This window comes from Crotalus tigris, unplaced genomic scaffold (genome assembly GCF_016545835.1).
Source record: "Crotalus tigris isolate CLP2741 ecotype Arizona unplaced genomic scaffold, ASM1654583v1 scf7180000018371.15429387391:27106975, whole genome shotgun sequence".
In the NCBI taxonomy this organism is placed as follows: domain Eukaryota; kingdom Metazoa; phylum Chordata; class Lepidosauria; order Squamata; family Viperidae; genus Crotalus; species Crotalus tigris.
In genome coordinates this window covers 9,646,539-9,670,313 of record NW_024096970.1, presented here as the reverse complement: position 1 = coordinate 9,670,313, position 23,775 = coordinate 9,646,539, and the positions used below count along the sequence as shown (strand labels likewise).

The window sequence follows — 23,775 nt, the reverse complement described above, 5'->3', positions numbered from 1 at the left end:
TAATAATAATAATGTAACTCTAACAATGCAGAACTAATAATGCTGCTACATTAAAATTAAAAAATAAACCTGCTGACTCAAGATTTAGGGATGTTTGGAATCTTTCTTCTCACTCTAATTCTACACAAGCAAAGGACTCTGCTGGAGTGTACTAACCAGAGAAATGGGATCACTGAAAAATAAGTTCATCAATGAAGATTCACACACAAAAGTTGTCTCCATCCAATTTTTGGACAATGTCCCCTTGTCTTTCAGCCTCTATGCACCCACACAATAGCCTGCCTCTTTCAAAGATCTCTGTGTAGCACTTCAGAGGGATAGAGGTGAGGCTGTAAAAAAAGTGGATCAATCTCATTCAGGGGTTGGTATAAAATGCAAAGAGAATAAATGCACCTAAATAAGCAACTATTTGCAATTCACACTTGAATACATCTGTCAGCAGTCCTTCAAAACTTTGCTAAAAAAAAATCCATCCTCTTCCATCTACCCCCTCCCCATTTTTCGACTTTCATTGAAATCTGGGCAAGCCTTTTGCTTGCCTTTTTGAAAAAAAGAATACTGTAAATAATGATATGCTTTACGTTTGAGAAAAAGAATAGATTTTTGGAACAAATGAAAAGTGCAAGCCTATGTAAAACTCTACCCTACATAGTAATATGTCTCACTGAGTTCAAGGGATTGGCTCCTAGTAAATAAGTTGATATAGAAATGTATCCTAAGCTTGAAATAAATATCCATCAGTATCAACTGAACAGAAATAAGCATTTTTTGAGCCAGTATGGTGCAGTGGTTAAAGCAGACATGTCAAACACTAGGCCCGGGGGCCAGATACAGCCCGCGAAGTGGTTTCATGTGGCCCGCGAAGCCATCCTGGAAACAGTGAGGGAATGGCCCCCACTGCCTTGGCCCTGGCCCAGGCTGGCTGGGAGCCAATGTACAATTTTGTGGTGGCCATCTATGCTGAAACGCATTCAGTCTTAGCTCCACACAGCCATCTGGAAACAGCAAGGAACCAGCCCCTCCTGTGTCAGCCCCGCCTCTTGGGTGCATGCTGGGGAGGTGTCACCCTTTGTGAGGAATGAAGAAATGGACCATGCCTTGGCGCTTGCCCCAGTCCCATCCCCTTCTGCCAGAGACCCTCAGATCTGTCCCACTCCTGCCCAGAACCCCACAGGTACCCTTGACGCAAACGATGTAGAGCTGGCCACACTCACTCCATCCATGCCCACCCAGTAAGCTGCACCCACCCTGGCCGCACCCATCTGGCCCCTTGAGGGCAACCGCAATGCTGATGCGGCCCTCAATGAAATTGAGTTTGACACCCCTGGGTTAAGATGTCAGACTAGAAAGTGGGTGACCTTGGACCAGTAACTATATCTCAGCACTAGAAAGATGGCAAACTACATCTGAAATCTTGCCAAGAAAACTATAGGTCCAGGCAATGGGCAGTATTCAACAAAGAGTCAAAGGCACACACACACACACACATCATTCATTAATATGTGCTATCTGTTAATGTTAGACTGTAATTTTGAGCAGTGTTATTTATTAAATGTATATGTTGCCCATCTCACTAGCCAAATCAACTCTGGACAAATTAAATTAAATAAATAAACCTTCTCAGAATTACAATATAACAGCATTAATACGGTAGCAGGATCCTGAATAGTTGCAGGAATATGGCCTGTGCTTTTCACTCATGCCTCCAATCTTAGTTGAAATTTCCATGCAGCATCCTCAGAAATAGGGAAGGCAAGTTACACAGAGAAATGTGGGGGACACATGAACCGATTAGTCTGATGCTAGGGTTGCAGACTAGCTCCCAAAAATTACTCAGCCAGTTCCTGCCAAATGCTTAAAGTATGGGAGTGGAACCAGAGAGACTAGCTAACATAGGCCCTCTTTCATCCATCCTATCCTTAAGAGACATGGTGTGCAGTGGTTAGAATGCAGTATTGCAGGTTAATTCTGCTGATTGCCAGCAGTTTGATTCTCAAGGGCTCAATGTTGACTCAGGCTTCCATCCTGAGTAAAATGAGGACCCAGATTGTTGGGGGCAATATGCTGACTTTGTAAACTGCTTAGAGAGGGCTATAAAGTGGTATATAAGTCTAAGCGCTATTGCTATTTACAGAGGTTATTTTGGTGCAGAAGAATAGGAGGGTGGGGGAAGTGCTTCACACACTTTCTCTAGCTATTGCAAGAAAGAAGGGATCTAACAATGAAATTAGGCATGCGGGAGTCCACTGGTGCCTATGCTGCTTATCACAGGTTTTTTTCCCCTTTTGCAATTTCTACAAATTCTTTAACTTTGGAGAGCAGCTGCACCCTGTCCTGTTGTTCTAGATAGACTATCAGGGATGTCCAGCTGCCAGCCCGCGGGCCGGTTGCATCATGTGGAGGCTGCGCCCAGCCCAGCTCCGGCAATGCTCACGTCACGCGGCGAGTTTGATACCCGTGTTCTAGATGCTTTATTTGGGGGATTTATTTCACTCTTTACAATGCATTGTTCCTTCTGTAGCCAGCCTTTTTTACGATTCTCCCCAAGCAGTTTCTGCGCGTGGGCTCGCTATGTGGCCATCCACCATCTACCTGCCTGGAAGCCCCACATCCCCCCCACCCTTGTCCGGGAGCCAAAGCAGGTGATGTCGGTCTGTAGCTGAAAGCGCCGCGGTTCCTCCCCCTTCGGGCACGCCCTCGCCTCTCCGCCCTTTCTCCAGCGAGCGAGCGAGAAGGCGCGCTCAGCCTGAGGAATTCAGAGGGAAAATTCCTTGCCCCTGAACTGGAGAAAGGGTACCCGGGTGGGAGAGCGGGCTGGCCTGGGAACGAATAACCCGCACCCTCCCTCCTTCCCTCCCTGGCGCGCTCATCATCCCGACCTGTTCCGAGTGTCTCAGAGGGGAAATAAATCCCTTTTTATGGATTGGCTCTCTTGTATGCAAAGCCCAGAACTTTGCAGGGCAGGCGAGATTTTTTTTTTCTCTCTCGCAGTATTTGCATCTTCTTGGTTTTCTTGCCTTAAATTCGTCCAGAAATAGCGGGCCCCGGTTTACTGTGTACGCTTGGAGCAAACGAAAATAAAATGAAATGCACGCTTATTCAATAAACCAAACCGTTCTTCCAGCCCTTTCGCGGAGCATTCCAGATTGTTAAAATCCCTATTAATTCTGCAGTTCTGTGATCTTGGGGAAAAGGCAAGGAGGAGCGCTATGGGGGCGGGCAGTGGGGTGGGGGAGAGAAGTAAGTCCCAGAAGAAACCCACGTAAGGGAGTGGAAACCATCTACTTCTCTTTCTACCCGTCGTCCTTTTAATGTGGAACCCGCTCCCCAATCCATATACCTCGGTAGTAATACGGGGATCTGGGTAGGGGTGGGGAAATCCTCTGGGTCAAATGAAATTGACCCCCGAGTGGAAATTGACAAACCACCAGAAGCAAACTAGGATGAGAAATGGATAAGAAACACCAAAGCTGTCTTGGAAAATTGATGGGAAGGTAACATAATACCTGATTACCGAGTGAAGAACGCGCAAACAAATTAAGATGCCTTACTTATGTTTCGCCAGGGGCTTCTCTGGAGTGAGCTGAGGGCTAGATCCTGAGGTATAAAGGTTGTATCTGTTGCCATAAGAGACAGGCAGAGGATGGCGGTAATATGTCCCTTTCGCCTCGGTAAGGCAAACCAGTGTCCCAGCGCAGAGCAAAGAAATCGACGTGCCAAAGAAAACTTCTCTGGAGAATCCCTTCGCCCGATTCATGATCCCCGACTTTCTCCCAAAGATCTGCTGAAGGAGTTCGGTCTGAGGCTAGTTCGCCCTCGGCTTTCCTGTCTGGAGGGAGGGAAAGTCTCTCCGGAGAGAAGGTGGGCTGCAATTGGCTCTTCTCAAAGCCCTTGACGAAATGACGGGGAATTCTTCGCCGAAAGAGAGAGGGAGAGACCCAGGCGAGGAGAGCTCTGCCCGGGGCCGAGGGAAGCGCGCTCTCCGCCGGCGCTTGAGCTCCTCGTTCCAGTTCAACGCTCTTTTGTACCTTTCCTTGCCATTCACTTCTCTCCAGGCAGCTACGGTCCCTAGTACGGCAGGGAAGAGGGGCGGGACCCTCTCTCCCAATTAGCATAATACTCCTTCCATCTTTTCCACCAGCCGATTGGCCTTTGAAATGCTGGCCCAGCCAATCCGGGTACAATCCCCCGCAGCGCTGCATCAGACACTATCTTTAAAACCGGAGGAGAAGGAGAAAAGGGAAAGAGAGGGAAGAAAAGAGGAAGGAAAATGGGTTGGTGGGTGGGTGACCGGGAGGGAGGAGAAGGAGGAAAACAAAACCAGGGATGAGAGAACTAGACCGAGAAAAAGGCCAGGGAAAAGGGGAGAGGGAAGAAGAGAGCCACAGTGTGCCAAAGTCAAGATCTTCCAGGAATGTTGGCAGGAGGTAACTTCCTTTCTCAGACCTCTCCGCTGTCTTGATTCTTATCTTCATAAAGCTCTTGGTATCCATGTACCTCCAGCAGTTTACAGACCCATCGAGTTATGATAGCTGCCATCCACAAAAATGTACATAACTGCATATTTCACTTTTGGATACTTGCATTTTAGGGGGGGTTTTTTTGGTGAGAAAAGCAACAGAGCTCCAAGGCAAGATAACAGAATGAAGTTTATCATCTACTGCAGGCACATATACTATGTAACAGTGATGGCGAACCTTTTAGAGATCGAGTGCCCAAACTGCAACCCAAAACCCACTTATGCATCGTCAGATACCGGGTGGGTGTGGCCCATTGGGTGGATATGGCTGTGGTGGTAATGGCAGATTGGATGGGACTAAAAAGTTCGATCAATTCCAATTTTGCAAGATCTTTTTTTTCCCGCGAGAAGTTGAAATTGATTGATTGAACCATTTTTTTTGTACATGGCGACGGAGGCCTAAAGCAAAAAGGTTTTATAAAACCCAGCTGAAGACCTAGGACTGGGTCGACGGTGCGGGTGCTCACAGAGAGGGCTCTGAGTGCCGCCTCTGGCACCCATGCCATAGGTTCGCCACCACTGGTATATAGCTTATCATATGATCTTGCAGGTTAGAAGATCTGGTTCGTTCAGATTGTTTTATGGAACTTAAATAGTACTTTACCCAAGTTAAAAAGTTCTACTAAATAAGCATTCACTGCTTATAAATGGCAGCTGAAGATTTAAACTCTTATTTTCAGCCTCTCTTCCCATTTGTGATATTTAAGAATGACAGTAATAATATGTTTAGTATATCCAAAGGTGACTTACAGTGGGAACAAGTAAACTCAAACAACTCCAGTGTAATGCAATACAGCAGGTTTCCAAGACAAAAAGTATCATTTTCAAGCAGACAGGATCCTGAAAGCTTTTATTTTGAAACACACCTGCTTAGTCACTCCGACAGATGACAACTGTTGATTTAAAAACAGCAAGATTGTTTGCAAGACATACTGACCTGGCCTTCCATTCTTCTCCCCCTTAATCCCTCAGAAACAATTTGGCCTTGCCTAAAGACCATTGGATATTCTTGATCCAAGAATGATCTACGGCAGTGGTTCTCAACCTTTTTAATGCCGCGACCCCCAACCGGTCGTAAGTTGAGGACTACTCAACCGGTCGTAAGTCGAGGACTACTAACTGGTGCAGCAACGTTTGCAGAATGGGACTTTTGGCGGGCTCAGCAGGGCAGAGACAGCCTGGACAATTCCTATTGGCTTTTGAAAGCCAATAGAGTTAGACTCTATTCAAGAGAGTCTATTCTATTGGCTTTCAAAAGCCAATAGAATAAAAGGGAGTAGCACAGCTAAGGAAAAGGGGGAAAAATGGCGGACTGCGTTGTTTGGCGACCCCCGTGAAATGGTCGTTCGACCCCAAATGGGGTCCCAACCCATAGGTTGAGAACCACTGATCTACGGTATGTTCCAATAATGTGAATGCAGTTCATAGCCCCAGATAGCATTTTTGATCTATCTAGCCAATACTGGGAGAAGCTTTTTGGGATTTTAAAATAGTGTCTTATAACTGAAGCTGTTGCTGTTAGAATTTCCATGTGAAGCATGAACTCTGCTCTTGCCAGTAGTATGTCAAGTATAGATTGGGACAAGTCTCGGATCCATTTCTCTAACAAAAACTGATTTTTACCCTTTGTTAATAATGATCCAGGTCTTTTTTAGAAGCGCATTGGACCAGGTCTCTCCAGTGAAGATTGACTCTACACTTATATTTCTGACATTTATAAAGCTTGTAGAATGGCACATCAGTACTGACAATTGAAAATATATTCCATTAAATATGTACTGATTCTTATTTTTAATTGATGTATGTGCAAAGAATGCAATGACGAATATGCACTTGGTCTGAAAATGCCTATAATATGGAACATCCATACATTTCAGAAGCAAGTGACAGAGTACACACAGTACAGAAGATCTCACAATTCAAAAACTAACAGAACCACACAAACTGCTCTAAATATTCAATCCATTATACCCAAAATGTGATCAAACCCACATGTGCTCAACATATATAGGAAGAATTATTATTTTTTTTTAATTGAAAATTTTTAAAAGTTTTACAAATAAACAACAACCCTCACCCAATCCCTCCCAAACCCACCCCTCCCTCCCCCCTCCCCAAACTTCCCAGAACTGAATATAGGCTTATTTAAAATTTAAAAAAAAAACTTAAACAACATTTACAACTTATAAAATAATTAATAATATATATATATGATATAAGCATTAAAAAAATACTTAAAAAAGAGAAAAAAAAAGAAAAGGAAAGAGAGAGAGAAAAAGAAGGAAGAAAAAGAGAGAGAGAAAAAAAATAAAAGTTCATAAGACGGAAACAAAAGAAAAGGAGAGAAAAAAAAAGCAATCAATACAAATTATGAAAAAGCTAAATAATATTTTTCCATATTCAAATTGTGTTGGATAAAATTTATCCATTTTTCCCATACAACAAAAAATTTCTCTTGAGATTGCTCCTTTAAGAAAGCCGTAATCTTTGCCATTTCTGCCAAATACGAAACTTTATAAAACCACTATTGTAAAGTAGGCAAAGAATCCTTCTTCCGATATTGTCCAACTAACAGCCTAGCGGCTGTGATCAAATTTAGCATCAGTATAACTTCCTTAGCATCACAGTCAGTAATAATACCTAATAAAAATAATTGCGGGGTAAATTTTACCCTCCTTCTAAAAATTCTTTGAATATTCCACCATATCTTAATCCAAAAGGCTTTTATATTTTTACACGACCACCAAATATGAAAATAAGTAGCGTCCAAACAACCACATCTCCAACATTTAGGCTGTAGATCAGGGTACATAATGGACATTTTCTTTGGATCAAGGTGCCATCTATAAAACATTTTATAAAAATTCTCTCTTAAGTTCTGTGCTTGTGTGAATTTAACATTCCTCACCCAAATAAGTATAGGAAGAATTATTTTTATCAGCTAGATGTAAATAAGACTTTACATGCTCAGAATGTGTAATCATGCAAAGCATGATATAGAAATAAGTAGTTGTTTCATACCTTTACATGGGTTTATTGCCCATACTTTCTCTCATCCGTAATAAAATGAGCAAAATCTTAGAAGAACTTGTTGAGCTTTCTAGCATCCTTTTTTTATTATATAAGTTGGACATATCTGGCAGTTCCTAAGCAGCTATGCTCTATCTCTGTTTTCTATACAATGTAATCTGGTGCATCCCACAGATGTATTCCACTTGCAGGATAGTTTAGGAATTCTGCATGGGTATGGGAAGATCATTCCACTGAAGTTTAAGTCTTAATGCCCTAATCCTTTGTGTAACTCTTTCATCATGACATTTAACACACACACACACACACACACACACACACACGCACACGCACAAATGACTTGTGGCCAAAGTCATTTACAAATTTCCTACCAATAGTGGTTTATCATGCTGGAAATAACATTTTACTGCACTAGAAGATGGGAAACAATACACTTTTGCTTCAAACTTGTATTTTTGAACCTCATGTATTCACCTTTCTCCCCAAATGTCAGGAAAAACAGAGTGGAAGACAATGGCTTATACAAATGTGGGCTACTTCTCCACCTGCCCCATTCAAGGGGCTCTTAATGTCAGTAATGTCATGACATACCAGGTGAGGTCTTGATCTTCTACATACCAAATCTGTATCCCATTGCTGATGACCTCTCCTGTAAGAAAGAGATTTATGGAACCCACATCCTTTTCCCCAGAACCAAGTTTTCTTCAGCCACAAAGAATAATCTGCATTTGCCTCCCTAGCTTTTTGAAATTTCTGGACCAGGGACAAATAATTTGTAACTTTCCAGATGCTGATGGACCAACTCACAGCAACTCTAGCATTATGAATGCTGGAAGTTGTAGCTCAGCAGTATCTGGGAAAGAGGCACATGTTTCTGGTCCCTGCTTTAGATTCTAGGATCCTATATGCATTCCGGCAGACTTCTGGGTGTCTTAAATCTTATGATGATTTAGAAGTGCAGGTCACTGTCATGGCCATCAAGCCATTGCTTCTATTCCTTTCTGCTTCATGATAGATATATGCAACAGGACAGCAGTCCGACTCTTTCTGCTTTATTATCTAATGATGGCTCCAGCAATTCATGGGAGATGGGAAGCAGCAGCCATTCTCTACCTGTTTAACTTTCAAAGCATTCCTCAAAGAACTTCTGAAGCTCTGTTTGATAAAAATATAAAGAAACATGCATTTGAGAACTCTAGGCCACTTCTCAGAAAAACTATTGAATATTTAAGAATAATATTTATTAGTTTATGTCTTTGCTGAAGATTTCTAACTATGGTACATCTAATACTTCCTGAAAACAGCAGGTTGGAGAAGACCACTTAGAGTTTCAGCACATGAAGCTGAAACATTAAAATTAGATTTCAGTCTCCTGCACTGAAAATGTTTCTCAGCCTTTTCCAACAGGATGCCCTCTGAGTGTGTTAAGATTAGAATCCTAAAATTTCCCTTCACTTGGAGGACATCAAACTGGTGAATTAAATGTTAAAAATCTAATTGTTTCAGCAGGTGGCAGCACCAGCCAACCTTGTCAAGACTCAGAAGCTAAGTTGGATCAGGTGTGCTTATTATTTGGGTGGGCAAATGCCAGGGCATTAGAGGGCTGTAGGCTAGATTGAGAAGAAGGAAAAAAAAAAACCACCTTGGAAGACGGTAAGGGCAACTGCCAAAAAATGACAAGAAAACATATATTTGTTTCCTTGCTGATTGGGTAATCCTAATTGAAGTGCACACATCTTAATGTTCATGAAATTGAGAAATACTATTGTATAAAGTCACAAGGAGATCAGGTCAACTGAAAGAGCTTTTTAGTGGTGTTACTTTTATCTCATCCTTTCCTAAAATATGCACCCATGTGCATGCTGCTCATGGCTTCCATATCAAGTTGCATTAACGAATCTCATCTAATTTTGAGGCACAAAGTAAGTCTGAAGTATGTGATAAGGCACCATAGTTCTAAAGACATGAACCTGGATCTAAAATGTAATTAAGATTTCCCATGGATGTTGACATTGGAAACAGGTCACAAACCCAAGATGATAACCAATCAAGATCAATGAACATAGTTAAAAGAAAATTAATTCAAGGTATTACAATAAATAAAAATCATAGCACAAAACAGCTAGAAAACACTTGATGTTTCTGTTACTCTCTTCTTGCCATATTTGTTAAATATTCTATGAATGGCTCTGTGAAATCAATACAGAGGGGTTTTAGCTCTCTGTTGATTGACAGATTATGTGCCATTAAGTCATTTTTTGACTCCTGTAGGTGTGTGTGCCTTCAAGTCAATATTAACTTTTGGAAACTTTCTGGACAAGTTCCTGTTGTTTTCTCGGCAAGGGTTTTCAAAAGTGCCATTGCCTCCTTCCTAGGGCTGAAAGAGAGTGATTGGCTCAAGATCATCCAGCTGTTTTTTGCCTAAAGCTGGTTTCTAGCCATAATCACTATAATCACAGTGGTTCTTATTTCGATTGCTGAAGACCACATAGATAGATCTTTTCCATAACAATCTTTCCCTAAGATTTCCCTTATTATTTGAAGTCTCCCAATAGTGTATTCACTGACACTGTAAGTGGGTACTCCTCCTTGCTACTGATCAGCCTCCTCTTATTTTTCTTTTCAACTTCTCCAGCATTTGGGAAGTTGCTAATATAGCCATTCAGTCATAGTTCATTAAAGAAATCCATTCTTCATTGTGGGACAAATTTTACTTTTGCAACTAAATATCTGGAAAATATACACAGCCAAAAATCCTTCTGTACATGGATTTTCCTAGTCAGCCATTTGCTGACTCCCTCCTTATTATGAATTTTACAATCATAGCAATAACAAATATTCCACACAATATAAAAGTATACATAGGGAATTCAAACTGGAGGTCACTGGAATCCCTTGATAAATCCCAGTCTAGAATAGTGATAAACAGAAGAGAGCAAATATAATTTGTAAAATGATCCAGAATATATTTACTTCATTTCTCCAGATATAGGCTATAGAAGAGCCAATAGACTGATTGTGTCCTTTCATGATGACAGGTATGGAAGGCATGGAATGACACATTTGCAATGGAATTCTTTAAAAAAAAGACAGTTGTGAGAATTTACCTTAAACTGCATCTGTGACTATATATCTATCTTGGTGGCAGTGCTGTGGTTAGAATGCAGTACTGCAGGCTAACTCTTCCCACAGCCAGAAGGCTGATACTGACCAGCTCAGGCTTGGTTCAAACTTCCATCCTTCTGATGTCAGTAAAATGAGGAGCCAGATTGTTGGGGGCAGTATGCAAATAATGCTGACATTGTAACTCTCCCAGAGAATGCTGTAAAGCACAATGGAGTGGTATATAAATCTAAGCGCTGATGCTATGTTTATAGTGCTATTACTACCACCCCATCCTTCTTAGTATGGGATACTCAGAAATTAATGGGGGCAATCATCTGCTTATAGGTTTGCTTGTCTACTATCCAGAGGTACAAAATTTAAAAATGCCATCTTAATAATTTTATGTTTCTTAAATTGTATGATTAAGTAAACAATAAATTAAGATGACATATTCTTTGAAAAGTTGACCTTGTTCTAATCTAGTTGCTAAAAAGAGAAAAAAATATAAAATGCTACAGTGAAATGTTGCATCACTCTTTGCTTAAGCAGTTATCTTGCTATTCTTCATTTTAGTTAAAGTTGAATATTGATTATAGTTGTTTGGAAGACTGTCAGATTTATTCCATTATCATGCTCAGTAAATATTTAATAATTCTATGAATGTAGCTACTACATTACATGCATGGTTTAAGGTTTATTATTTAATATTTTGTTCCCGGAAATACCACAAATAGATAACCATCACCATCTTTGTCCAGCAGAGGTCACTCCATATCTCCAGAAAGGTGAGCCCTTTTGTGAACAGCAGGGTCAAAAATTCTCCTGTGCCAAGAAGGGAAATTTCTCAGCTTCTGCCAGGTACAACATGGAACCTCAACACTGCTCCTCAGAATGAACCATAGAAGACAATTATAAACACTTCTTATTTCAAAAAAATATTATGGGGAAAAACCCCAAATCACGTGAAAAGGCACATGTCACAACTTATTTACATTTCATGCAATGCTTTTTGTCATTAGACAGAAACTGCCATATAGCCAAGTCATTCTGCAAACCTGCAAAATGAGGGATCAGGCCTGAAAATTGTCTCCAGATTGTTTCCAGTAGAGTGAGGCTTGGTGGAATTAGCTGTAACTGAGCCTAATAACAGCCCTCTGATTAAAAAAAAAAAAAGTTATTCTATTCTGTTCCAAGATCTCTCTAGTCTGTATTGTTTAGGTCACTGTTTCTCAACCTTGACAACTTGAATAAGTATGGACTTCAACTACCCAAGGCTGGCTGGGGAATTCAAGTTGTCAAGATTGGGAAATGCTGGTTTAGGTACTAGGTAGTGGCCTTCCTTCCTTCCTTCCTTCCTTCCTTCCTTCCTTCCTTCCTTCCTTCCTTCCTTCCTTCCTTCCTTCCTCCCTCCCTCCCTCCCTCCCTTCCTTCCTTTTCTTATTTGCTGGAGGAGTGGGTCAGCCTTGTAGATCCTGTTTAATTCAACTTTACTATGGTTTTGTTTCCTAATTCTTATTTAGCCAGTTTTGATTTATAGATAGTTTCCTGGGTATTGAATTAATGTTTCTTTTCTTTTCTTTCCAGCTTCTGATTGTTGGTTATTTAAAAAAAATCTTGAACCATTTCTGTGCTATTCAGAGTCCTCTTGATCCATTTTTGAACTGTAAAGCAATGTATATGTTCATCTTTTAAACAACTAGTCCTTTAACTAACCAACTGAATATAAACTTTCAGTGGAAACATATGTGCGGAACACTATAAAATGTGATTATTTGAATTTCAAGCTAATTCCTACTACAGGGAAGCTTTTGATGTATGAATTCTGTATTATATAAAGAAGCCAGATGTGGCAAGCAGACAAGATGAAGGCCATGGGGAGGAAAAGTTATATTTTTCTTGCCTAGCTCTCTACAAGCAGGTCTGTCATGGTCAGATGTATTGAGAGAAGAGAAGGAAAGGAGGAAAAAAACACTTCTTTGAGCAGCACAGAAAAACATCACCGTTTAAGAATATAAATCATGCACATTGTTGAGGCTTTGCTTTGGATTAAAGCACACATTGAAAGTAAGCTGAAACAGATCAAGTGATTGGCTGTCCATCAAGCAGGGCTGCAGAATTTTACCAGACAAATGAATGGAAGGGCTGCGGTATTTTATTCAAAGCAGTAGTTTAGTCCTTGTGTTCACCAATCTTTATCCTTGGCATATAGTAACTGCAGAATGGCTCCTTAGGTGTATTGAAATGTCATAAGTGATAGTTGCCTTTTAATCTTATAATCATTTCCCGCTTATAAGCATTTCCCTTTTTTGTATTTTGTATTTGTTGTTTTAGGGGAGATCATCCCCATTTGCTTTATTGCTGAATGCAATCTTAGTGTTTCTTCTAGATTCAGGCTTTGGAAAGAGATTGCTCATGGTTTACATTGGTGCAACAAGACATCCAAATTTAATACAGTCTCTATATACACTTGCAAAAAAACCCCATCATTTCTGCTTCATTTGAGACTATCAGCAGAGCCTCCAGGTTAGAACCTCCCTCCTTGATAATATTTCCTGATCTTAAAAAAAGTCAGATGGAAGATGTTATCTCATAGGGAAATAATTCTTCCCCATTTTTGGTGAGATGCATCCCCATTGACAACATCTTATTTGAAGGATGGTTGCCTTGTGATATATGTGGCTCAATTCTGATCTTTTTTAGTCCAAGTAAATAATTGGAAGGGGGATGGACAAGGGAAGTCAACTATACTTGGGGGGAAGGTGACATTCTGTGTTTGCAGCAACTGGGTATACAGGGAGATGAGCTGATAAAAGAGGCAAAAAGGACTAGATTAGCACTTCTAATTATCTTTTGTTTAGGACTCACTCACTTTCTATTTGGAAATATAAAATCCTTAATGCTCTCTGAACTTAGTTGTTTGCTTGCGTGTTTAAACAAACCATGAAGAGAATTCACTATCACATTCTTCTCCTTTAAAAGAAATGATCAAAGTATTTTTGTATTATACTGTGTTGAGACTAGCTGAAAATGCAAAAATAGCACAGATGTACTTGAACAATGCAGATTGGGGCTCCTTCTATTTCATAGATTTGGAATTAGAATGCAAAAACTGCATTGACTAGAGGTAACATAGAGTCAGTTTAAGCCAGGATCACTTCCTTCTGACCATTCAGTAACATTTCAGATTAAATGGCACACTTTTAGAGTTGTTTATAGAGAATTCCTTTGAAGGGAAGATGTAAATCTATGAGGGCAATTCGGAAATAAACCTCCATTTGGTTATCAATTACAGACACTCGCAGATACAGAAATTTTATTATACACATTAGAAAACTATAACATTACCACACTGAAGTAGTGCCATAGAAAATCCTGCCAAATGTGAAGATGCGAAAGTAGTACTACTAGTGAAGTTCATGGAGCGTGGTTTGACCATCAATTCAGAAATCTACTGTGAAACATTACAAAAACTCAGACGAGCCATTCTTAACAAGCATCGGAGCATGCTGACTTCTGGAGTGGTGTTGGTTCACGATAATGCTCGCCCGCACACCACTAGATGCACCCAAGAACTTTTGAAGCAGTTCCGTTGGGATGTTTTTGATCACACACATCCCCCATAGCCCAGATTTGGCGTCAAGCGATGACTACTAAGGAATTTCAAACCTTGTAAGACATTATAACAAGTGCCTCAATTGGCGATTATGTTAAAAAGAATGTAATATTGTAGTTTTCTAATGTGTATAATAAAAGTTCTGTATCTGCAAGGGTTTGTCATTGATAACCAAATGGAGGTTTATTTCCGAATTGCCCTCATACATGGCTCAAAAATCTTTCTTGATTTTCCAAAAGTGAAAAGCATAGAAAACCTACTGCTTACCTTGTTGGAATATAAGTGAAACAACAACCAGAAATGATATTACTGTACACACTTATTCATTTATATGTCAGTGCCTTTTATTCTATGATAAATGATGTGACATCAAGTCTGTGTCAATTTTTAGCAGGCACATAGATAGACCTTCTCTGGTACAAATAAAAAGAATACATGTGATAAAATGAACTCCTAGGTTAGAGGCTGTATTCCCAAAAGTTGCCTGGATTAGGAAGTTTCACTTTGGAAATATGCAATGGGGAGAACAAAGTAGACAAATGAATTTAGAATTTTAATTTAGATATCCAATGATGGTATTGTGATCCATTTATGTACACATGCACATGCACACACTCACACCTAAGCCATATAAACCATTAAATATCAGTTCTCAAGCTTTATTAATAAATCCGTGTAAAATTTTCACTAAGTAAAACCTACGAGAACCAGTTTGGTTAGAGCATCAGGCTAGGAACTGGAACACTGCAAATTCTAGTCCTGCCTTAGGCACAAAACCAGCTGGGTGATCTTGGGCCAGTCACTTTCTCTCAGCTCTTGGAAGGAGGCAATGGCAAACCATTTCTGAAAAACTTCCCAACCCCCCCCCCTTTTGCAGGGACTTGTGTAGGCAGTCTCTGAGAATTGGATTCAAATGGAAAGGGGGGATGAGTAAAACATGATAGAAACCATAGCAAAGTAGCACAATATGTGGAAAAATCAATTTCTACATCTTGATCAAATAACAAATGAACTGGAGTCAGGATCAGCCCTACAGGTGTGAAAAATGAGGCAATTGCGAGAAGAGCCAAAGTGGTAGACCCTACCTATTCTCCTGAGGCCTTGCTACCATGATTTAATTGTTTATTCAAGTTATTGAAATAACTCAGTAAATCAACTTTAAGTGCTTAATCATTATCCATTTTCATATGTTTTCTTATATTATGCATTTTAGGCAGTTTTCAACAACTGATATTCTTCTGACAATTATGTGGAGACTAAGCTTTTAAAATCTCCTTGACTTAGTTATCCCTTAGTTAGATGGATAATTTGAGCGCTAGTAAAAGCTTTCAATATGCCCATCCTCTCCCCCCTCGCAGGTTCTTGGGATGTGGTAGAATATCAGCCTGATCCTAAAGATACTTGGCCATTAAAACCCATGAGTTCTATGTAACTTCATATAATTATGATCTGGTCTATACTTAGTGATGGTTAGCCAAGTGCAAGGATTTGATAAGGAGTTTTTTGTTTCTCTGAAATAAGACCCATCCCCTTAGAGATTAAAATTGAATACATGATTGACACCAAACAGTGACCTCTTCTCTTTTGCCTTCTTAATTTGCACTTGTGTAGAGTAATTGGCAGAATAAATACCTTTTTTCAAGAGACAACAAATCAGCAAATTCTGACCTGGATTCCCACCTGGGTAAGAGATTTACTTGCATGTCTATGCTGAAGGTGAAGAGTTGTTTGTCTTACACCAGATGTAGAACAAGAAAAAAGATACTGTTTTGGTTCCTAAATCCTCCTCCTCCTCCAGTCCCTCAACAGTGAAGGAACATTATGTTTCATGTTTTCATCCAAAGCTGAAGCTGAAGCATGCCCAGTAGTTCCAACTTCCCACACGATCAAAATCTGGATTTCATTGAACAATTATAAAAATAATGAATTATGATGACAGATGTAACAGCAAGCAAAGTTTAATTCAATTAAATGATATTTTGTTACCCATTTCTTATAAATAGGGAAAATTATTTGTAGTGATTTTTTTGTGAGTTTTGTATATAATCAATCATAAGAGAATATTATGTACAAAATTCTCTCCTTTTAAAATGCTGCTCATTCCATGGGGAAATTTGCGTTACTACCGTACTTTGTTGTAAGTGCAACAAAGAATGATCTCAGTGTGTTTTATTTATGGTCAAGCGTTAAATTTTGCATTTAAGCTCTGGATACTTACTTCTTAATTAGGTCTCATTAATTTTGATAGAAAAATTACTACATTTAAATTGAAATTAATATTATTATGTAAATTTCATTAATGAGATTTGTTTTCTCCAGAATTGCAACAGCTAAAATTTCAAGACAGGTATTAATTTTACATCCTTGGAAAACATTTAGGAACTATATTATATCCTCCTCCTTCAAGGGTCCATATTTTCATGAACAGTGACATTTGGTAAATATATATATTTTAAAAAAGGATTGCATGTGAATAAAGCTTTGCAACTAAGTGTTGGGTGACACGCAGAGATGCTTATTCTCCTTAGAACTTCTATGGATGCAAGTTAACTTATAGGTAGTGGGAAAGAAAAAATTCTTCCAAGCCATCTGCACCTCTAGTTTGAAAACATGGAAGACACATTCTCAAGTTCTAGACAAAAGAAGGATTAAAACAGAAGCTGAAAGAAGAATTTGTGACCAATTTCTGAATGTCTTGTTTTGTTTCCCAAGAATGTATACAGTCACAGTCATCCACAAAGCTTTCCTGAGCAGCTAAGTGCAGAATCTCTGCCTCTCCCAAGAGGAGCCTTTATTTTGTGTCATTTGCAATGGCATGTAAGTTAGTCCAAGAATTATCACAGTAATAACTCATCAGAGAAGTGAAGTCACTTGTCCCTCAAATCACTTGTTCATGGGAAAACTACGCCTACTTAAAGTAGTCCCACATCCTTATCTTGGCTTGTCAAACTCTCACTCTGTTCTTTTGTCAAGATTAATTGTGTGTCCTAATAGGGACTGAGCTTTTCCAAAGTATTAAAATCCACTTTCAGTTCTTCTGGTATTTTAAAAAAACTCTGGGGTAACAGCAGGCAGTGATTGAATTGATGAAGTGGATGCAAAAGATGGCACCAAATACTGATTTGGAAGACTTCCTCTCTTATCTCATATCTATTTTGGTTCCTTGGGAATGTCTTATAACTGTGTGGCTATGTGTAATTTGTTAGATTTGCTATTTATCCTTTCCAAAATCTTAGGAAGCTGCTGAGATGTGTGTCTTGTCTCTTAAGTACATCCAGAAAATTATATTTTGGCCGCAACTGTGGCCACCAAAGTCTCAGTATAGACCATCCTGGAGGCAACTCTTTATGGAGATTTCCTGTGAAAGTATTAAGACATCACAAGGTATGTAGATGTTGGGATATACCCAACCAGGCAGGGAGGAGGAATCAAACGGGGAGTTAGCCTTGAATCATTGTGCAACAGCAAGAGATTCAGGACTCATCTCTCCCACAAGCTCCATGGAACCTTATCTATCTGTTCCCAAGTGAAGGCAGGCACTCTGGGGAGATTCCTGCATTATAGGTAGAATTGCAATAAATCAGTCATCTTGAACTCTTCACATGTTGATCTATTGCTTGGGTCTGACAACAGATTACCATTTCATAATTGGAAACTTCTGATATTCAGTTTGAATTATTGATAATACATCCAATGCAGTGGTGGGATTCAGCTGGTTCGCACCACTTCGGCAGAACCGGTAGCTAATTTTTTGTTGCCCAGGCCCAAAATGGACTTCCGGAAGCAGCATCCACACAGAGAACCAGTTCTTCACATATTTGAATCCCACCACTGATCCAATGTCAATTGTGTATTTTCCCTAACCAGTACTTTTTTTGTAAAAAAAAAAAAAAAAAAAAAAAAGGTGCCGGAACTCACACACGTCATACAACCTGCCTTGCCTACCTTACAAGGTTCCATCCAAAAAAGATGCCGGAACTGTGTTCTGGGCGTTCTATGAGAAAAAAAGCCCTGTCCCTAACTATATCTTTAACAGAAGTTCTTCTAATGAATAACATAACAAAGAAAAAAGAGGAGAAAGAACTAATCTTTACACAATGATGTGAATGCTAATAAAAACATAGCATCAGAAAAAATAAAAAAAAATTAATTAAAGGAATTGTTAACAAGAAAAAAACAGGAGTATTTCATTTTCAGTAGAAATATGGATAGCATGAAGTATATTGGAATGCTTCTGACTGAGGTCTCAAATTTTGTCCCCAAAGCTAAGTTATTACCATTGCTGAGGGGAGTTGACATGGAGTTGACATGGAGTTGTGTCAGAGAAGTATTGTAGCGCCAGCATGAAGAAAATACATATATTGTTGTTCAGGTATAGTGAAGAAATGATTGTATACTGATTGTACCCTTGCACAGTTTAAAAGATTGTCAAAGAAGGCAAGGCAGAGTGGGATTAGCAGTGTTTATGAAACTTCCATGAAGCAGTTTTGAAGAGGACAAACAGCAAAATATACAGCTCTTGGATGTCATGGAAACATCTGTACCTGCACAACTTCTACAGCCGGCAAACTTCTTTTTATTTGAATAGTGCCAGAAATTCTACATTACCTTCAAGCAAATTACCTGAGTGCCAACTCTCTGTGCCAAAAGTAAGACCAACTGCCAAGAAACATCCTTAGTTGTGTCTTGTTTAAGATTTTGCTTGGAACAAGTTCTGGTTTCGTTGCACGTCTTATTTCTGTTTCTTGGATTAACAATTAGAGGATGAGCTATTGCTCAGAGGCAGAGACCATATGTCAGTTGCAAGAAGTTCAAAGTTAAATCCTGGCATCTCCAGTTATGGCTGGGAAAGGCTGTCAGAAATCTTGCAGCTGATGGCAGCCAATGTGAACAAAACCAATGGTGGCATAAGGCTGATCCTCCACTAACGTACATGTGAATTGATTCAATTTTGATTTTAAGATATACACATTATGCACAGTCTCCATTTTTGCTTTCCTCTATCATTTTTGAAGCAGCTCCTCCCAGGCTACAGAGTGAGACCACTTGATAGAGGAGCCTTGGTTTATTTCTCACCCTTTCCCTTGGGAAATGAGGAAAGGGTTTTGATATTTCCCTCATGGTATTGGCCTATTTTTCCTTTCTTTAACCCCTGTTCCCTTTCTCAGAGAACAGTCAAAACAAAGCAATGTCCCCATTGGTTGGCTGTAGGAAGTTCTGGACGGCAACAATAAGAAGGTGGGACAACTGTTGGGTTCTTTGCAGTAGCATGAAAATGATTATTAGCATAACGAGGGAAAAGCTGAGTGAAATAACATGGAAATAATGCATGAGTTTCTCTTTCAATGCAGAAATATGAATTTAGGAATGAGATTGGGACTAGTGATGACTTGTCAACCATGACCCCTTTTCATAGCATGCAGACTGTAAAAGAGACATTTCACACCACCCCTCAATAGTCAAGCACAGCTACATGAGGTAATTTCTGAAATGACAAAACCCATGCTTTAACATATATGGAGAATATTTGAATAATTTTATGTAATATTATGGCTGTCCAAATTTGTTAACAGTTGAGGATTTATCTGTTAAACTGCCAGAATTACAAGCCTAGGAAGGTCATTGCACCATTTCAGGAATGCACATAAGATACCATTTTCCACGGCTTTACATTTTATTAAGATTTGTAATGAAGATATATTGAAATAGGCCAAATGTCCAGCTACCCACTGAAATGAGTTTTTCCAGAGCTACAAAGAAATCTGTGTTTCTTCAGGGCACTTTTACAAGTTTGATATTAAATGGACTTTATCTTTTGTAGAGTAATATGTTCTCTTCAAACACTTTATTTTGGTTTATTGGATGCCGTGTCATATTCTTATGCTATGAACTTTGACTTTATGATCTTGATTATTTACTAGAATCTAAATACATTATTTTCCATATTTCAATGCTGGAAATGAAACTTTGTTTTCAATGGTATTATTTTCTCTAATTGAGTTCATCCATTAGATACTTTAAAAAAACACTTCTATAGTACAAAAATATGTGTGGAGAATAGGGATTCAACATCTGTGCTGCAGAAATTAGAACACCACTAAGTGGTAACAAAGAGATGTAACTAAATCTCACTTTTTGTTGCCTTTTAGTGGTTGTCTGATGGCCATAGGTGACAATAGTTTTTCAACTGGGACATCATTGACTCTGCAAAGTACATCTATAATATAGGAATGATCTGGAAAGGTTGAATGCGTCAAACAGGTCAACTCCTTATTCACTATGTATTAACCCACTTTCTAAACTTGCCAACTGAATGGGCAATATAAAAACAGGGCAAACCCCACTCCCTTCAGATAAAATTACTTACTTAGTTAATGAAACAGCAGCAAGAAAACAACCAAGCTGCCAATTTGTGTGGCTATCCCCACATTATATGGGTCAGTTGGCTATGTAAATCAGCTGGTCTCTTTGACACCAGCCAGAGAAAAGGATAATCAGCAGCAAGGTTACAGTTACCATGGTGAGTGGAAGACCTGAAACATTACTTTAGAGATAAATCATCATGGAGAAAATCTATCTTTGTAGTCGCTAAGAATGAATAGTGACTTGATGGCACGTAATCATGGTCATAATGTCAAGATGTGAGTGGTATTCAAGTTGGTAGTGACAGGTATATGTGTGTGAGCACATCTGCATGACTTTTTGATATTTCTTCTTCCTATTCTTATAAAACAGAGTTCCAGATCTCCCATAAAACTGAACTGACATTTATGGATATGAGTTGTAAAAAAGCTATTCCAAATGTCTGCAATTACCTGGTTAAAGCAAATAGCAGCTGTACACAAGCCAGATGCAATGTAGGACACTGTTGCTTTTTTTGTTAGCTTTTATATACAAAGCCATTTTCTGGTCTTTGCCTTCAGCCAATTTTTTTCCTGTAAAATATTAGAACCAAGAAGTGGCTGCCTTCCAGCAGGAAAATATGATGTCATATGTTACAGAAATAATTCACTTCTTTCCATACCACTTAAATAGATGAACCTCCTCTCAGCACCTTGCTGTTCAAATATACCTCTCCATTCTTCTTATGTCAGAGTCTCTATTTACAGATTGTGTCAATGTAGCAAGACATAAAAATTCAATTGTGCAAGCAAAATAAACATCTTTGAAGGGGGTAAGAAATTCTGGATGAGGAAAATCCTACTGTCTGCTTTTCCTCCTACACCAAACTTCCTCAAAAATCTAAGTAATTTTGGTGTGGCAATGATGGGCATGGTTTGTGAGTTGTGCTGCTTACTAATTTGCCTCTTGATGCAATTCAAGGTGCTGATTGTTATTTATAAAGCCCTTTATGGCTATCTGAAGGACTGCCCGTCTTCCATAGTTTCTGCCTAGTCAATTTATCTAGTGCTTCACCAGCAGGGTTGGCACATTCGGGATTCCTTTGCTGAAGACCTGACAATCATAAATTCTATTTCCTCCCTCCCTCCCTTCCTTCCTCCCTTCCTTCCTTCCTTCCTTCCCTTCCTTCTTTCCTCTCTGAACTTCTTTCAGAGTTGTTGGGATTTGAGCTGCATGCAAAGTTAAATAATTAACCAAATTAACTAAATATGGGAAGTTATATAAAGTTGCAGCAATATCCTACTCCCCATGTTTTCCACAATGAATTTACCAGGCAGATAGAAAAAATAAAGCACCCATTGTATAAATTATCCCATATGAAAGCAAGTTTCATATTGCTTGTATCTGGAATTTAAAGACAAAGTTTCAGTTAAACATGTCCTGGTTACAACCAGTCATCCATGTTAAATTGCTATTATTTAGTCTATAAATTGGCACAAATGTATGTCCTCATTCTTCATCCCTCTCTTGCTTCACTAACAAGGCTTGCAAATTATCCTATTCTTAGTGCTTTAATGTGAGACAAGTTAGAGAATGAAATTGGGGGATTCCTCCGGCATCCTGCTCTCTGTCCTAGCATCATCTGCTAGCAGAAAGAACAATTACAAATTGCTCTTCTTTACATATGTGGGATGTGGGTGAGCAAATGTAGATGGGATTAAGAATGGCTGGTTCATTTACTTCTCATGCCTAAAAGGCCAGAAGTGGGGAAACACCCACACCCATGCCTGTTAATTGGGCTGTTTTTGTACATGGGTTCAGTGCTCTTCTGAAAGAGTGCTTAAGCCCTATCTAGAACCAGCCTGACAAAGCAAATCATAGACCTGTGGAATGGTATGGATAAAGCATGGAGTGCTTAATGTGGAAACTCTGTCTTCAAGGGACAAAGAAGCATTGATGAAGTGCTGTAAAGGAATAATAAGTGGCCATAGTTGGCAAGATCAGAAGTAGCCAATAGGTTAAGTATTGTTGTTGTTGTTGTTAATTGCGAAGTCGTGTCCGACCCATCGCGACCCCATGGACAACATTCCTCCAGGTCTTCCTGTCCTCTACCATCTTCTGGAGTACATTTAAATTCACACCTACTGCTTCAGTGACTCCATCCAGCCATCTCATTCTCTGTCGTCCCCTTCTTCTATTGTCCTCAATCTTTCCCAGCATTAGGCCCTTCTCCAGTGAGTCCTTCCTTCTCATTAGGTGGCCAAAGTATTTGAGTTTCAACTTCAGGATCTGGCCTTCTAAAGAGCAGTCGGGTTGATCTCTTCTAGGACTGACCGGTTTGAACGCCTTGCAGTCCAAGGGACTCGCAGGAGTCTTCTCCAGCACCCTAGTTCAAAGGCCTCAATTCTTTGGCGCTCAGCCTTTCTTATGGTCCAACTTTCACAGCCATACATTGCAACTGGGAAAACCATGGCCTGGACTATACGCACTTTTGTTGGCAGGGTGATGTCTCTGCTTTTTAGAATGCTGTCTAGATTTGCCATAGCTTTCCTCCCCAGGAGCAAGCTTCTTTTAATTTCTTGGCTGCAGTCCCCATCTGAGGTGATCTTGGAGCCCAGAAAAATAAAATCTGTCACTGCCTCCATTTCTTCCCCATCTATTTGCCAGGAATTGAGAGGGCCGGATGCCATGATTTTGGTTTTCTTAATGTTGGGTTTCAAGCCAACTTTTGCACTCTCCTTCTTCACCCGCATCAAGAGGCTCTTTAGTTCCTCTTCACTTTCTGCCATTAGAGTGGTATCATCTGCATATCTTAGGTTGTTGATATTTCTCCCGGCAATCTTAATTCCAACTTTTGATTCATCTAGCCCTGCCTTTCTCATGATGTGCTCTGCATACAAGTTAAATAGGCAGGGCGACAGTATACAGCCTTGCCGGACTCCTTTTCCAATTTTGAACCAATCAGTGGATCCGTGTTCGGTTCTCACTGTTGCTTCTTGACCCACATATAGGTTTCGCAAGAGACAAATGAGATGGTCTGGTACTCCCATCTCTTTAAGAACTTGCCACAATTTGTTGTGATCCACACAATCAAAGGCTTTTGCATAGTCAATGAAGCAGCAGTAGATGTTTTTCTGGAACTCCCTAGCTTTCTCCATGATCCAGC

General features: G+C 39.6%; 1 protein-coding gene across 1 annotated transcript in view; it reads right to left on the bottom strand.

Annotated features, from left to right (window-relative positions):
* Nucleotides 1–4,121, bottom strand: part of EMILIN3 (elastin microfibril interfacer 3) — a 37,948-nt gene extending 33,827 nt beyond the window's left edge. The window contains exon 1 of the mRNA XM_039351355.1: nt 3,552–4,121. Within this exon, the coding sequence (XP_039207289.1) occupies nt 3,552–3,757 (206 nt within the window). The 5' untranslated portion in view covers nt 3,758–4,121. The remainder of the gene's footprint in view (nt 1–3,551) is intronic.
* Between the last annotated feature and the right edge of the window lie 19,654 nt (nt 4,122–23,775).